At 36.7% G+C, this 15,808-nt stretch overlaps 1 protein-coding gene across 1 annotated transcript in view; it reads left to right on the top strand.

Moving 5' to 3' along the window:
• Nucleotides 1-15,808, top strand: part of LOC150083332 (death-associated protein kinase 1-like) — a 574,715-nt gene that overhangs the window by 437,496 nt on the left and 121,411 nt on the right. Inside the window, exons 19-20 of the mRNA XM_090377188.1 lie at nt 1,024-1,101; nt 12,118-12,325. Of these exons, the coding sequence (XP_090233314.1) occupies nt 1,024-1,101; nt 12,118-12,325 (286 nt within the window). The remainder of the gene's footprint in view (nt 1-1,023; nt 1,102-12,117; nt 12,326-15,808) is intronic.

The raw sequence follows: 15,808 nt of genomic DNA, 5'->3' as shown, positions 1-15,808 counted from the left end.
CTGATTCTAGTGATCATGTTAACTGGTGCCTACTTATTTCAGGGCTTATGATTGTCTCCAACCAGACTATGTATTCCTTCCTCTCAGCCAGTAGCAGTATTTGTAAATATGTTGGTTGCGTGTTTTGTTTTTGCATCCTTTAGTTAAAAGTGATTTTTGTGTTGTGCTTATTTCACATAAATTTCTATAAAACTAATACAATTTCTATTATAAAATTGACCTTTTAGAGAGATAAATAGCTTAGTTATATAGAAAAAAAATTCAACTTCCAAGGTCTTGGAATGAATTACAAAAAAAAAACAATGTGTTATTGGGTTCACATTACGATATTTTCACGATACGATGCTGCCTTTTTTTTTTTTTTTTTTTCTATGAAAACCCCAAACACGAAAGGTATCAAAACCTATAGTACTTAGTACCATGCATGGGTTGAAGGAGAAGTATGGGGGGAGGGGGATGCCGGAAACTTTTGCTCTAGAGACTAAACATGGGTTTCACCACTTCAAGCCTCCAATAAGCAAAGTGGTGGCAGATTAATATTATAAAGCAGGGATCCATTGTACACAGCAGCTGATTTTGGTACTTCACGTGCACGTGGTTCAAAACTGTCGATATATTTTTGATATACAATATTTTTAATAATTTTTGAGAAGGTTTATGCTTTGTACATATCAACGAGTTGTATGTAAGTCATTTGTACTAGAGGAGTGCCTGTACTCGTAAACCACCTGGTGTGACTCACTGGTTTGTTATTATTATCATTATTATTATATATATTTTTTTTCTTTGGAAACAAATAAAAAAATTATGTAAAGTCATTTGTACCATATTGTATCGCCTTTATTATCAGTATTAGGTCTTTATAATCATCCAAAAAAACATATTTTCATCGGACAGACTTATATCCTCTTTACCACAATTTGTCATTATAGATTATTATATTTTATGAAGCATTGAAATAATAAGCAGTTTTATGGCATCGTAAATTGCATTTTGCATTTGCATATGTCTGTTACATTTTAGGAAGGAATAACGCCAGAAATAACAGCTCTTGCTCAGGGATTCAGTGACATTGGAGACCTCTTAAATAGATTGAAAAATGTAAGTTATTTTGTTTTCTCAAATAATATTATAATTATATTATAGATGCTACAACTCAAAATCAACAAATTGGTATGATTAACTTTTTTTGTGTTTTTTTTTTTTTTTTTTTTTTTTTGGCATTATTTCTTACTTTTGTATAAAGCTAACAATAAAGTCAGGCACCTAAATTTTTTTTTTTTTTTTTTTTTTTCCCTTTTTCAAATGCCAGCACAAGTTCATTTTGCTATTGGGACCTATTTGTTAGTTTGCTGTCAGTATTGTGTGAAAATACAGTGTTAATTTATTGTACTTGGTACAGCCAAAGATTTCCCACACTTGCATATTAAACATAACTAAATCTAGACACAGCCACAAAATTCTCTTCTTGAGCAGTAATTACTTTTGCTTCTGTCTGGTATCAATTCTTGAACTGTTCAGGCTGGATAGTATAGAGAGGTCGGTTAGGTGTTCACTGTGGAAGCAGTGCCTCTTAAACCTTTTTCACTTTTGAGGGTTAAAAAAAAATTGCATGATGAATGGTTATACGAGGAAGGGGGAAATGTGAATAACAGCATCTGTACATAGGATATTATCATATCCTCTATGAATATGAATATATTACTATTTGATATAGCTTAAGCATGAAGCATTTAGTTATTTTATTTTTGGCAGGGAATTAGTTTTCAGAGAAATGCATAATTATTAGCATGCCTGATTCTCCAGTTTGGCAATACAGTAAACCCCCGCTATTCGCGGTATCTGTATTCGCGGTCGCTGATTTAATATAAAATGAAACCTAAAAAAAATGTGAATTTTAAAGCGCCGTGAACATTTTCCGCCATAAAAAAACGTGGGCGTGGCTAAAATTATCTTTCCCGGTCAAAACAGTGCTCAGTGGGTGGGGGGTGAGGGGGTGACAAAATCGCGAGTGTGGATGTTTCTCACTAATCCTTGTTCAGTATGTGTTATGCGCTTGTCATGGAAGGTTTCGTTGTTTGCTTTTAATTTATATGCTTATAAATTGAATAAATTTATCAATTTATAAATTGATATGCTTACAAAAGTGATAAATCTACCGTTTTGCAGTGTAAAACAGACTTTTTCGAGTGTGTTAACGGCAGAAAGTGACATTGTGGACAAGTTCTTTCTAACCTGTACAAAAATATGGCTACGAATAACAAGGGAAATGTGAAAAGATCAAAGAAGACGATGACATTAGCGAATAAAATTGAGTTATTAGACAAAATTTCTAACTGTGAAAGTGTCTCCTCAGTGGCAAAACATTGTAAAATCAATGAGTCAACGGTACGATCAATCAAAAAATCGGAAGAAAAAATCCACCGTAATGTCCGTGAAAACGCGCTAATTGCTTCAAACATTTGCTCTGTAACTCGTGATGTTAATTAGAAAAAAATGGAAAAAGCTTTAAATCTGTGGATAGAAGACCGAACTCAAGCTAAAATTCCGTTAAGTTCACTCATTATTCGTGAAAAGGCAAAACACCTTTATCAACACTTTAGCGAAACTGGTGATAGCACTGGCAGGATAAGTTTTTTTTGCTAGCAAAGGTGCTGGTTTGAAAGATTTGTTTGAAATTTCTAACAATTATTACATTTAATATTAAATTGATTCTTATTTTCATTTTGATGCCATATGCTTGCAATTCACTATGTACTGTCTATGTACATAGTCATATTATGAAGGTACATATAATACATACATAGACAAAATTTTAGACTAGTTTTTCTTAATATATTTCATACTTTGGAACGGAACCCCTTTATTACTATGGGAGCCATAACTCAATATTCGCGTGTTCGGTATTCGCAGCATTTCTCAGGAACGTAACCCCCGCGAATAGCGAAGGTTTACTGTACTGCAGTTGTAAAATTTTTAAGTAAATATTTTGTATGACAAGGGACATCAGCTATAGATAGATCCATTTTCTTTTAGGAGATGTACTCATTTATGAATAAAATATGACTTATAATTGAAGCAGCTGTGATGTTGAAAGATTATGAAAGCTTCTGTATTATGAACTGACTGACATACCAAAATTTCTAGAAATATTGCTGCCATGAATAGAGATTTCTCATTGATATTTCGCCTTCTGATCATCTAGACCAGTGGTGCTCAATCTTTCGTGTTGAAAGGCTGTGTCAGAGATTTTGTTACATTCCATGGGCCCTATAAGAAAATAGTTGCTTTATTGTTGTACTGTTTTGATCTGTAAGAGCTAATTAAGATGCATGGTTTCTTTTTAGGTCATGTTCCTTTAATATAGCTACTCTTTCTCTGAAATTCAGGTTAAAACTTTTCCTTGTCAGTCTATAATAAATATTATCTGACTGTTTATTAAGTACACAGCACTTGAAGTTAACTTTTCTTTTTTGTGGATACATTTTCAAGCCTATATTTTTTAGGTTAAAATGTAGATGAAATAAACATTAAAAAATTTGACTAACTGCAGCATTTAAGCTTAACAAGAAAATATTTATTAAATTTATATTTAATTATGAATATTGATAAAATAAAGCTTAAGATAAAGATCGATGCTGATTGCATCCTGACTCTTGCACAGACTACACACATGAGGGGGCAAATTCAAATTGAGGAAGGATGGTTGCAGGAAAGATAGGCAGAAATTGCCTTCAGCCAGCAGGTGGTTGATTGTTGAGAAAAAACTTAAGAGGAAGGGGCGGTAAATGAAAGAAGAATGGATATTTCGGTGCTTAACTTTGTGATTTTGGCCATTTGTTATTAAAGATCAGTTATCGGTAATGTTAAGCATTGTATGGCTCCTGCTATTATTTGCATAAATTTTAGGTAATTATGGCAGATTCAAATAATTTTAATCTTATAACAAAACAATGGATAGACACACACACAAAAAAAAAATTTACAATATTCTACATTGTTTATAGGAAAAAAAATGGCACATCAAGTGATAATTTAAATGATATAGGCAGTATAGTTCCAAAAGCAAGTGAAACCACCATGGTACAGTACATAATAAAGAGCCTGATTTAAATGTGGGAAGTGGGGGGGGGGTGTCAGTTTCATCCACTCTCCTGTGAATTGCCATATTTGCACCGGTCTATTGGAAATGACAAATACCTTGCAATATTTTATGTAAATATGGACATGAATTGACCTTCAGATGGTGCAGCCAAATCTGGAATATTCACTGGCACACAGAAGAAACATGAAATTTTGTCAATGTTGGCTATGTCAGCTGAACAAAGAGCACAGCAAAATACATTAGAAGTACAACTTACTTGGTGTTCATTCTCATGCACATTTGTAAAATTGTGTGAAAGTGTGTTTGACTATGACTGTATCTCTTTACTAGTCTTGCAGTTTTTCACTGATGTCTAGCAAGACAGAGATTAGCATTAGTAGAGGCATTTGATGCAAGAAAGCAAGCTTATGCAGCATCAGCCAAAAAAAAATAAAGTAAAATAAATAAATAAAAAATAACCACTTCCACTTCACCCCTCTGTTCGTTCAAAATACCTGTCCAGCTGAGCCTTAAACTTATTTAGGCTATCAACTTCCACAACAAGGGATGGAAGTCTGTTCCACCTACCAACCACCCGCTGGCTAAAGGCAAACCGCACATCTATCCTACATCTGTCTTTCCTCAATTTGAATTTATGCCCTCTCAGGTAGTTATTCTGATCAAGAGGAAGAATCCCATCAGCATTGAGCATGCTCAAACCATTCAAGGCTTTGTACACCTCTATCAGATCACCTCGCTGGTGCCTAGTCTCCAGACACTGTAATTTGCAAAACTTAAGCCTTTCTTCGTAAGAGCACCCCTTTGTTCCATTCACTAATCTTGTTGCCCTTCTCTGTACTCGTTCCAGCAGCTCTACATCCTTCTTGAAATGAGGCCTCCAGGCCTGTATATAGTACTCTAGGTGTGGCCTGACCATTGCCTTATATAAGGGAATAATCACCTCCTTATCCCTGCTAGAAAAATTCCTATATATCATTGACAATACACCATGAGCTACTCTTGCAGCCCGTCTGCACTGCTCAGAGAACTTCATATCTGCCTGCACAACCACCCCCAGGTCCCTTTCATTCTCTACCACTGTCAGTGTAGTACCACAGAGTTGATACGTTGCTCTGGGGTTGCTGTTTCCCATATGTAGTACTTTACATTTGTCAATGTTAAACTTCATTTTCCACCTCTCAGCCCATCTGCTCAACCTTTCCAGATCCTGTTGCAGCAGCATAGTGTCAGTAGTGTCCTTGACAACCCTGCCAACCTTCGTATCATCTGCAAACTTGGACATTAAGCTTGATATACCATCATCAATATCATTTATAAATACAGAAAACAATAAAGGACCCAATACTGAACCCTGAGGGACTCCACTAATAACATTAGTCCACGATGAGCAGTGTCCATTGATTACCACTCTCTGTCTTCTCCCCCTCAACCACCCCTTTAGCCATAGCAGCAATTTGCCTCCAATGCCACACTTCTCCAATTTGTGCAGCAGTCTTCCATGTGCAACAGTATCAAAAGCCTTTCTAAGATCCAAGTATATAATATCAAAGTTATTCCCTGCATCCAGTTCTTTTGTGACTGCATCATAGTATCCAATCAAATTGGTCAGGCAAGACTTCCCCTTAACAAAACCATGCTGTGTCCTAGCTATAACTGAAGTCTTGTCTAGATGATCCTGCAGTGCTTCTTTAACCAGTGCCTCCATTAATTTTCCTGGAACAGAAGTTAAACTCCAGGTATATAATTACTTGTGTCAGCCTTTGATCCTCCTTTGTGAATTGGGGTCACATTTGCACATCTCCAGTCCATGGGTACCTCCCCTGAGTCCAAGGAAGCTCTCATAATTATGGCTAAGGGTTTGCTTACTTCCTTTGCTGCCTCCTTTAATATAACTGGATAGATCCCATCCACCCCAGGTGCCTTTCTTGTGATTATCTTCAACAATTTCTCCTCCACTTTACTCTCAGTTATTACAAGATTCTGTAGCTTACTGCCAGAGTTGAATACACCTCTGGCATTCCCCTCGCTGAATAACTCCTCATGTGTGAATGTTGATGCAAAATATTGATTTAGTTTGTTAGCTACCTGAGCAGGATCATCAACAGTTGACCCATCGATATCAAGTGGACCAATCTGATTCATCCCCTTCCTTCTAGAGTTTACATAAGTAAAGAACTCTTTGCTGTTTTTCTTTGCATCCCTTGCCAAGGATTTCTTGTAATCTGCCTTCGCCTGCCCTCCTTTGTAACTTGGTTACAGATCAACTTGTATCTATCATAGGCTTCTGTGTCACATGTTAATTTGTAAGTATCCCATACATTTTTCTTCTCTGCCATATGCCTCATTAGTTCATCTGACATCCATTTAGGCCTAAACCTGAACAATATTTCTTAGTTGGTATGTAAAACCTAGTAGCTTCCAAGATAAGTTCTTTGAATGCTTCCCATTTTGAATTTGCTGTTGGTAACATCATCAGTTGATCCCACTGTATAGAATTTAAATACTGTCTCAGTTCATCGTAGTCGTCTTTATGAAAGCAATACCCCTTCCCTTTACCCCTAATGGTAGTTACCTCTTTGAGTAAATCCCACTTCAGAACACTGTGATCACTGCCACCTAGTGGTTCATTTATCTGCAGATTCTTAATGCATGAAGAATCACTACTGATAATCAAATCAAGAGTATTACTCCCTCTAGTTGCCTCCTGAACATGCTGATGTAGAAAACAATCATCCAATAAATCCACAAAAGCTTTGCTAGTGTGTGAGTGACCAGCCCCCAAATTCCAGTCAATATCTGGGAAATTAAAATCCCCCATTATAAGACACTCTGATTTACTGGCCCACTCTATTTCTCTGTACAGTTTCTTATTATACTCATCAGAGTCATTAGGCCTATAGCACACTCCTACTCTCAATTTTGATCTCCCAATGCTTATGTCACAGGCGCCTCCGTAGCCCGGTGGGAAGGAGCAGCAGTACATAGCACACTTCTTGATTGGACCGGGGTTCGAGCCCGTCACCATGAAATACGGAGGATGCGGAAAGGTCAGGGAATGACCACTGCATATCCCGGAGTAATATGGCCGTAGTTGCTAATGCTCCTAAAAAACGAAATAACAAACAACAAGCTTATGTCACACCAAACTGGCTCGACACTGCACTGTCCAGCGATGTCGACTGGCTTCACTTCCTTGGATTTTATGTGTTTCTTAACTAATAGCATAACCCCTCCTCCCTTCCTATCCTGTCTATCCTTTCTGTAGACATTGTACTCCCCAAATTCCAGTTCTGCATTCCTTATATCTGTGTGATACCACGTCTCTGAAATCCCAACGATATCTGCCTTTGATGTTTTGAGCAATACCTCAAATTCATCAAATTTATTTACTAAACTCCCAGCATTGGTGTACACGCAAGTATACATGCACCTGCTCTTCCTCTTAGCCACCCTAATACAACCCATGTGTTTACTTGTACCCCATGATTCCCAGCAGTCTCTGAAATATCCTGCATCTTATTTTGCAGGCTGCTGCTCATTCCAATAGAAGCAGTGCAAGAATCACTTTCTCCTCTGCAAGTGGCTACTGTTAATCTATTAGTCCTTGTGTCCCCCCAATCTAGCAGTTTTCCGACCCACCTAACACTGCCTCGATAGCATCAGCAGATCATTATGAATTGTCCCTGGGCTAGGCTGTCAGAGAGATTGCTAGTGGGTTCTGATGGGGGGGTTTCAGAATTATTACAGGACTTTGGTTGTTATTTATGAGATGAAGGAAGCAAGTTTATATGCAGCATTAGCCAAAAAAAAAAAAAAAAAACACCCAAACATCTCATATCACCTGCCTAGTTCTTCCTTGAATTTATTCAAACTACCTACAACACTAGATAGAAATTTGTTCCAATAATCACCCACTATCTGAAGGCAAATTTCTGCACATCTGCTCTTCAATTATCCTTCCTTAATTTGATGTTATGCCCACTCACGTGTATAGTTTGAGGAAGGATGCCAACAGCATTTAGCTTACTCAGTTTATTATTCAAAGACTAAAACACATCAATCAGATCCGTGCAGATACCTAGTCTCCAGATACTACAATTTTTAGAACAAAGCCTTTCTTTATAAGAACACCCCTTTGTTATCCCCACCAATCTCATTGCTGTTCTCTACACCCATTTTAACAAATCAACATTCTTCCTAAAATGAGACCTGCAGACCTGTATGCAGTACTCAACATGCTACCGAACAATTGCTGTGTACAACAATATAATCACCTCCTTATCCTTGCCAAGAGCTCTAACTGCATAATTACCCCCAAGTTTTTATCATTCCCTGCTGCCCTGATTGTGGCACCACACAGTTAGTTGTTATTCTGGGATTATTGCTACCCATATGTAGTACCTTGCATTTGTCAATACTAACTTCAATTGTCACTTCTCAGCTATCTGACTCATTTTTCTAGATATTGTTGTAGTGGCATACCCTCCATTTTCTTTTTTTTTTTAAATGGTAGTTGTAAGGCTGTAGTTATTTATTTGTAGGTTGGTATCAAGGAAGAGGAGCATCTTGTCTCTCTGTTTCAATTTTAAATGAAATGTCTGGGATGTTGCTGGTTGAGGTGTGAAAGGAAGTTAGGTATTCTTGGTGATGGGGCCAGATCACTAGGACACATCCACAACACAGACCACATCTGGAGTTTATTAGTTTTCTGTGGCAATCATTTATGTCCCAAGGTGCTCCATGAACACTTCTACTGGAAGTGAAAACAGTGGGTTATTGATTCCAGAGGCTTCTCTTAACCAGCCAAGACAGCATTAGGTACATGGTGACAGAGTCTCCAATTTTGTTAACCAGTTTGGTTTTTTATTCTGTCAGTGGGATGCAAGTGCACATGGAGTTTTACATTGAATGACATGACTAAGTAACCCAGATTGATTTCAATGTTAAAGTTTTACTATCAGGTTTTGAGTGTTCTTGAGTGCCCTTGGGTTAACATTGTCATGTGCCTAGTGACTATGATATTGCCATGGATGCTCTTTGCTACTTACGGTGGGCCTGGCAGGAAAACTCTCTTTAGGAACTAATGCTGCCAAACATAAATGATGGTGTTTGGGGTTGGTTTTGTTTAGCTGGACAAATATCTCATTGTTCATTTTATTTTATTTGTTACCTTCTCAGTTTATTTGTCAGCATGGGCACCTTCATGTAGAGGCCTTTTTTTTTTTTTTTTTTTTGGTAGTTGTTGGTGCATCGGCTTCTGTGGCCATAGTGCACCTCCCAAGGTTTTTGCAGTACTTTGATCCAAGCCCGAGGCGGGATTCGAACCCGCGACCTTTGGGTTGCCAGGCAGGCACTTTACCCGCCTGGCTAGCCCGGTCGGCTGTAGAGGCCTGACGTAGCCGAGTGGTTGGGAGCGAGAGTGCATAGAACGCGTTCCTTGAGTGGACCGGGGTTCAAGCCTGTAACTACTAAATATGATAAATATTTGTATTGATGATTTTTTGTAAACTCTACTGACTTGGTTGTCATGCTGGAGTATAAAAAAAAAAAAAAAAAAAAAAAAAAAAAAACAGAAAAAAAATATATAAATTTATCTGTATCAGCATCGCCCTTCCTCGACTGCTATAATAAATAAACTCACATGTAGTTAGAGTGTCTCAACTGTGTGTGGGTTGTTTATTTGGCAGTGCTCATGGCAACCAAGACTAGGGAGCAGGACTTTATTATAAACAAAACTTTGACTCAACATTTCTGAAAAGGGCTGTATGTGCAACAGTAACTTTCATGAATTTTTCATAACCAGTTGATTTGTAATAGACAAGGTCAAGGTGTGTTTGTTTTAATTGCGGTCTCCAGGGTAGACCTCAACCTCCAAATCCTTTTGAGGACTGAAACCTCAACCAGATCTAATCCCGGACATTTTCCATCCCACATGAAACAGATTGCATCAGAGACTTCATATGCCGCAAATGAATCCTCATTTGCGGGATCTGCATACATTAAATGTTGCATATGCATATCAGTTTGCTCTGTACATTCAGGGAATGAATAATCCTGATGAGTGATCTCATCAAGGATAGCATTCATAGTTTCTTGCCAAGATAATGTCTCTGTACAGTTTAGTTTAATAATTGTTGAGAAGGTTTCAGCAGGGTGAATTTTTTCTGCGACGACCTTGCAGGCTAACCCCCAAAGCTCATTTTCCATCATTTTCTGAACCAAACAGTCCCAAGCTAAGCACTTTTCTTTGTGGATTGTGTTAAAATATAATCTTTTCGCAGCCTTATACAGCTCTAGCAAACATCTAATAGATAGACAGTCCAAACAGAAATCCACAGACAGAAAAATCCTAGATAAACTAATGTTTGAATATGCATGCATGTACTGGTAAACAATCCTGTGGCTGCATTTTATTATAAAATGGTATGTTATTATTGAAATTTTAATTTTTAGTTCAGAGTTTCTTAAAGTGGACACTTTAAAAACTTGCTGCTTTTATCCAAAAAATTCTCAAATTTTCCTCCTGTTTATATTTATCTGATCTGCTTTTTGATAGTCAAAAGTTGGCAACTATATATATTATGTGTATAACATGTGTAAAGTAAAACAAGGAGGTTGGCAGAATGGAAGAACGAAGAGAAAAGTATCAAAAAGTTAGATAAAGTATTTAAATCAAGGCAGAAGTAAAAAAAATAATAATAATAATAATAAATAAATAGAAAAGAAGTACTATAGAAGGAAAATGCATTGGAAATTTAGAACATTTAAATAAAAGGAAGGTGTATAGCCAAGATTATGAACCAATAAATAATGAATTTAGACCAGTACCAACCTGAGACAATGCTGAGGCCAAAAAATGTGAAATATCACAACAGAATACAATAAGCCAACCACAAAAGTATAATAGATAAGTGAAGAATGATGGATAAAAGGGAAAAAATAGAAAAACAGACGGCCATTGAGTCCATTCTCATCAGAGGGCCACTGGATAACAACAACAATCATGGAAAATACTGCATTTCGAATGCAATGCAAATCATTACAACAGAAAGCGACTGACAATGGTCAGCCCACTGAAGCAATAGACCTGCACCATGGAGGCCCTAATAAACTTTCTAATAAACTTTATTTTATTTTTACTAAATGCAGTAAAGAAATAAAATTATTTCTTTACTGCATTTAGTGGAGGCTCTAATTAAATAATTAGAGCCTCTAACATGCACATATAGCATCAGTAAGAGCAGTATGACCCTCTACATAAGGAAATATGGTATATATGCTGCTTTCCTTACAGTTTAATGTCACCATAATAAAATATCACAATGTAAACATTTAAAAGAAAGAGCAGAAATAATTGAATTAAAATGTGATCAGTCCTTAATGCAGATTTTGTTTATTATAATGCACCACTATGCTAGAATGATTGTAAAAGGGGGGGGGGGGGTCAGTGCCGACCAGGCTAGCCAGGTAGGTAAAGCGCATGCCTGGCAACCCAAAGGTCGCGGGTTCGATTTCCGCCCCGGGCTTGGATCATAGTAAAATGCAAAGACTTTGGGAGGTGCATTAAGGCCATAGAAGCTGATGCGCCAACAACTAACAAGGGAAAAGGGGGGGGGCAGCTTATATGATGAATATATGATTAAGCACGAATTTTCAAGGCACAAAATATGTCAACATTTTATACAACAGAATGTATAATATATCTATGGGAAAATCGCTCTCAATTTATGAACTACTTCTGAGGAATGCATGGTGGTTGTAAATCAGAATGTCACTGTACTTAAGTTGTAGTTTTTTTTCTGTGCACCAACTTATTGAGTTAATATCATAAAGAACAGAAGTTGTAATTAAAATGCTAGAAAGAAAAGAAATAACAGTACTTAAAAATTGAGGGAAAAGGCATGCCCAGAATTTTTGCACAATCTGGAATAGGATTAAAATGTATTCCTGAATTTTACAATCTTATGTTTCTCTTTAATGTAAGGGCTGTACATATTTATGTTTACTTTCAGGAGCAACTTCGAGAAGAATACATAAATCATCTAATTCCTTCGACCCAGCCTATTTCAAGAATTAAACTAGTAATGTTTGGGCATAGTGGTGTTGGAAAAACTACGTTGCTGGATTCCCTAAAGTGTGGTTACTTTAGTAGTTGGTTCCGAAGATCAAAGTCATCATCTGCATCCTCAGTGTCAAGTTCTACAGGAAAATCTAAATCTAGTCAGTACAAGTTTATATTATTAAATGGAAGTTAAAAATATATGATCAAGTGGAATTATTTTTATTAAAATTGCATTTAATTTTCCAAGTTAACTTGCTTTTATTTTAAGTATGAGGGCAAATTAGAAAATAAGGTTTCTGGCCTTATAATTTAAAAACTAGGTGTAGTGTAAAAATGTAATGTTGAACATTTATAGAATGCTATATGATAAATTAAGTGAAACTAGTTAAATTTACTTCCTTTCAAATGCTACTGTGCAGTAACATACAATAAATCCTCAATATTCATGTAGAATGTGTTCCTGGAAATCACCATTAAAACCATGACTGTTAAGATCGCAGCTGAGGATCATTTAATAAGTTTCAAACTTCACGAGCTTATAAGTTTCACAAGATTCTCTTTGATCACCTTCTTTGTAACAAACAATTTTGTTACAGTGTGGAAATATTGTAAAATAAAAAGTGAAATAATGTAAAAATGTGGAAAAATAAGGTGAAGGAGCTGAGCTCCCTCACCTTGCTTTTTTTTGAAATTATGAAACTCTTTCCTCTCACATGTGTCAACTCCCACTCCTCCACAGCTCTTCTCACCTGGTGAGAGTTAATTCAAGTCTTTCACTTCAGTAGGTAACAACTTCCTATAGCAAGCATTCCAAGTTGATGGTTTGATTTCATTTATTCCATACATGTAGCAACGTTATACTTTTTATAGCAATTACCGACTGACATAGGGGAATTGCTCACTATGTGGTTGTGAATTCTCATAAATGTGTGGTGGGTGTAATGTTACTTAAATGTTGCAGTGAAATCCTGATCCATTGATTGAAGAACAGTAGTGATAGGAAGACTACTTCCACATTGGGGGAAGCAAACTGCAAGCTTTCAGCTGGCTGGCCTGGAACATTGTGTAAGGTCAGAATTTTTAATGTTAGGTTTTTTTTGGCTACTAGGTACTTTTTCACTTCATATACAGAGCAGCTAATAAACCATTCCAGAAACAGCTCATCTGAATCCTGAGATGATCCTAAAAATTAATCAATTTTTCTTTTCAGGATTTAGGGATGATAGATTTGTTTTTCACCAAATGATTGCATTTCTGTAAATGAGAAGAGAATGATCTGATTATCACTGTTGATAATCAGAGATAGAGAGTACAGGAATCCCTAGATTAGCGTGGTTTATATTTAGCTACCAATTTTCGATTAGCATGGTAATTTGGCTTGGCCTAAAGAAACTGAAGCTGGTGATGCTACGAAAGTCAGTACTAAGCTACAAATGTAAATACACTGCTAAAGTATGCATAACATTAGAGAACGTTATAGTTGTTGTTATTTGGTTTTTAGGAGCGTTAGCAACTAAGGCCATATTGCTCCGGGAATATGCGGTGGTCATTCCCTTGACTTTTCCACATCCTCCATATTTGGTGGTGACGGGCTCGAACCCCGGTCTAATCAAGAAGCGTGTGCTACGCACTGCTGCTCCTTCCCACCTGGCTTCGGAGGCGCCAGAACATTATGGAAACACATCACTTGTTTTCTTAGTGAGCATGCAGCTTTCACAAAAGGGAGTTACTGTTTATTTCGCATCATGTCATACCTCCTCCATCAAGAAGCATTATCGAGAAATAAACAAAAACGAACACAAGATACAGTGTGGGAAGCTAGTTTGTTTTTCTACCATAAGAAAATAAAAAGAAACAGATTATTTCAAATGTGTATTATTACAACAATTGAAATATTTTCTAACATTATGCACTCTGAAGGACAACACTGGCCACACCACATTTACTATGTACATGGAGATCAGTTGCTTTCAGTTGTTCTTGCATTGCGTGTTAACATGCAGACTCCTGTGTATCTCCCGCCATTAATTACCATGCATACTAATTAATTACATTAATTTCTATTAAATTTTTTATATATTATGTAATTATTAACTATGGATAAAAGGAAAAGTGTAGCTGATAGTGCCTCTGGTAAAAAGAAAAGAAAAGTGATAACTTTAGATGAAAAAATTGAAGTCATAAAAAGATTTGAAGATGGTGATAGTAAAATACAAATTTTTCAATATCTTGGAATGCCTGAATCAACGGTTCGGATGATTTTAAGTAAAGGCAGTGCATATAAGGAAAAAGGTAAGCTTGCTTCATCGTTAGCACGCACACAAACCACAAGAAATAGAAGTGTTACAATGATTGAGATGGAACGTCTTTTAGCCATTTGGATAGAAGACTGAAATCAAAAAAGAATTCCAATCTGCACAATGACCATAAAACAAAAGCCTTGAGTATTTTTGCAATGTTAAAGGAAAATTCAACAACAGAAAACTTGGGTAGAGCATAACTGAAGAAAATGTTCAAGCAAGTTCTTCAAAAGAAAAAGTGATTGAAGCGGAAATGGAAGAAAATTTCACTGCCAGTAAAGGCTGGTTTGAATGTTTTAAGAAAAGAACAGGACTGCATAATGTTGCATTGACTGGAGAAGCAGCAAGTGCAGATAAAGATGCAGCCACGAAATATCCCGAAATTTTAAAGAAAATTGTTGATGACAGCAGATCAACAAATATTTAATGTTGATGAAACATGCCTTTTTTGGAAACGAATGCCAAAAAAAAAAAGAAAAGGCTCAACCAGGCTATAAAGTTTCCGAAGATAGAATAACACTTTTATTGGAAGGCAATGCAGAAGGCGATTTTAAATTAAAACCCATGGTTATCTATAGAAATGAAACTCCCAGATCTTTCAGTAAAGGTTTTAAAAAAGCAAGCCTACCTGTTGTTTGGCACTCTAATAGAAAAGCTTGGGTCACGAAAGCTTTATTTGAAGAGTGGTTCACTAGTTATTTTTGTCCAAAAGTTAAGGCCTACTGTGAAGAAAATAATCTTGCATTCAAAATTTTATTAATTTTAGACAATGCCCCGGGCCACCCACCAGCACTTTCTGATTGTGTGAAAACGTGAAAGTTATTTTTTTACCTCCAAATATGACAAGTCTTTTACAACCTGTGGATCAAGGCATAATCGCTACTTTTAAGGCCTATTATTTACACAGAACATTTGCGCAAGCAATTGAAGCAACAACTGGAGATGGTGCAGTTTCTTCAGTTGAATTTTGGAGAAATTACATCAGGAAAGCATTAGCATTAGCATTAGTAGAGGCATATGATGCAAGAAAGCAAGCTTATTCAGCATCAGCCAAAAAAAAAAAACCCACTCCCATTTCACTCCTCCGTTCGTTCGAAATACCTGTCCAGTTGAGCTTTAAATTTGTTTAGGCTATCAACTTCAACAACAAGTGATGGAAGTCGGTTCCACCAACCAACCACCCGCTGGCCAAAGGCAAATTTCCGCACATCTATCCGACATCCGTCCTTCCTCAATTTGAATTTATGCCCTCTGAGGTGATTATTCTGAGCAAGATGAAGAATCCCATTGGCATTGAGCATGCTCAAACCATTCAAAGCCTTATACACCTCTATCAGATCA

The sequence above is a fragment of the Mastigoproctus giganteus genome, chromosome 7 (genome assembly GCF_048544385.1).
Source record: "Mastigoproctus giganteus isolate SK-2022 chromosome 7, ASM4854438v1, whole genome shotgun sequence".
Lineage (NCBI taxonomy): Eukaryota > Metazoa > Arthropoda > Arachnida > Uropygi > Thelyphonidae > Mastigoproctus > Mastigoproctus giganteus.
This window is presented reverse-complemented; position numbering and strand designations above follow the sequence as displayed.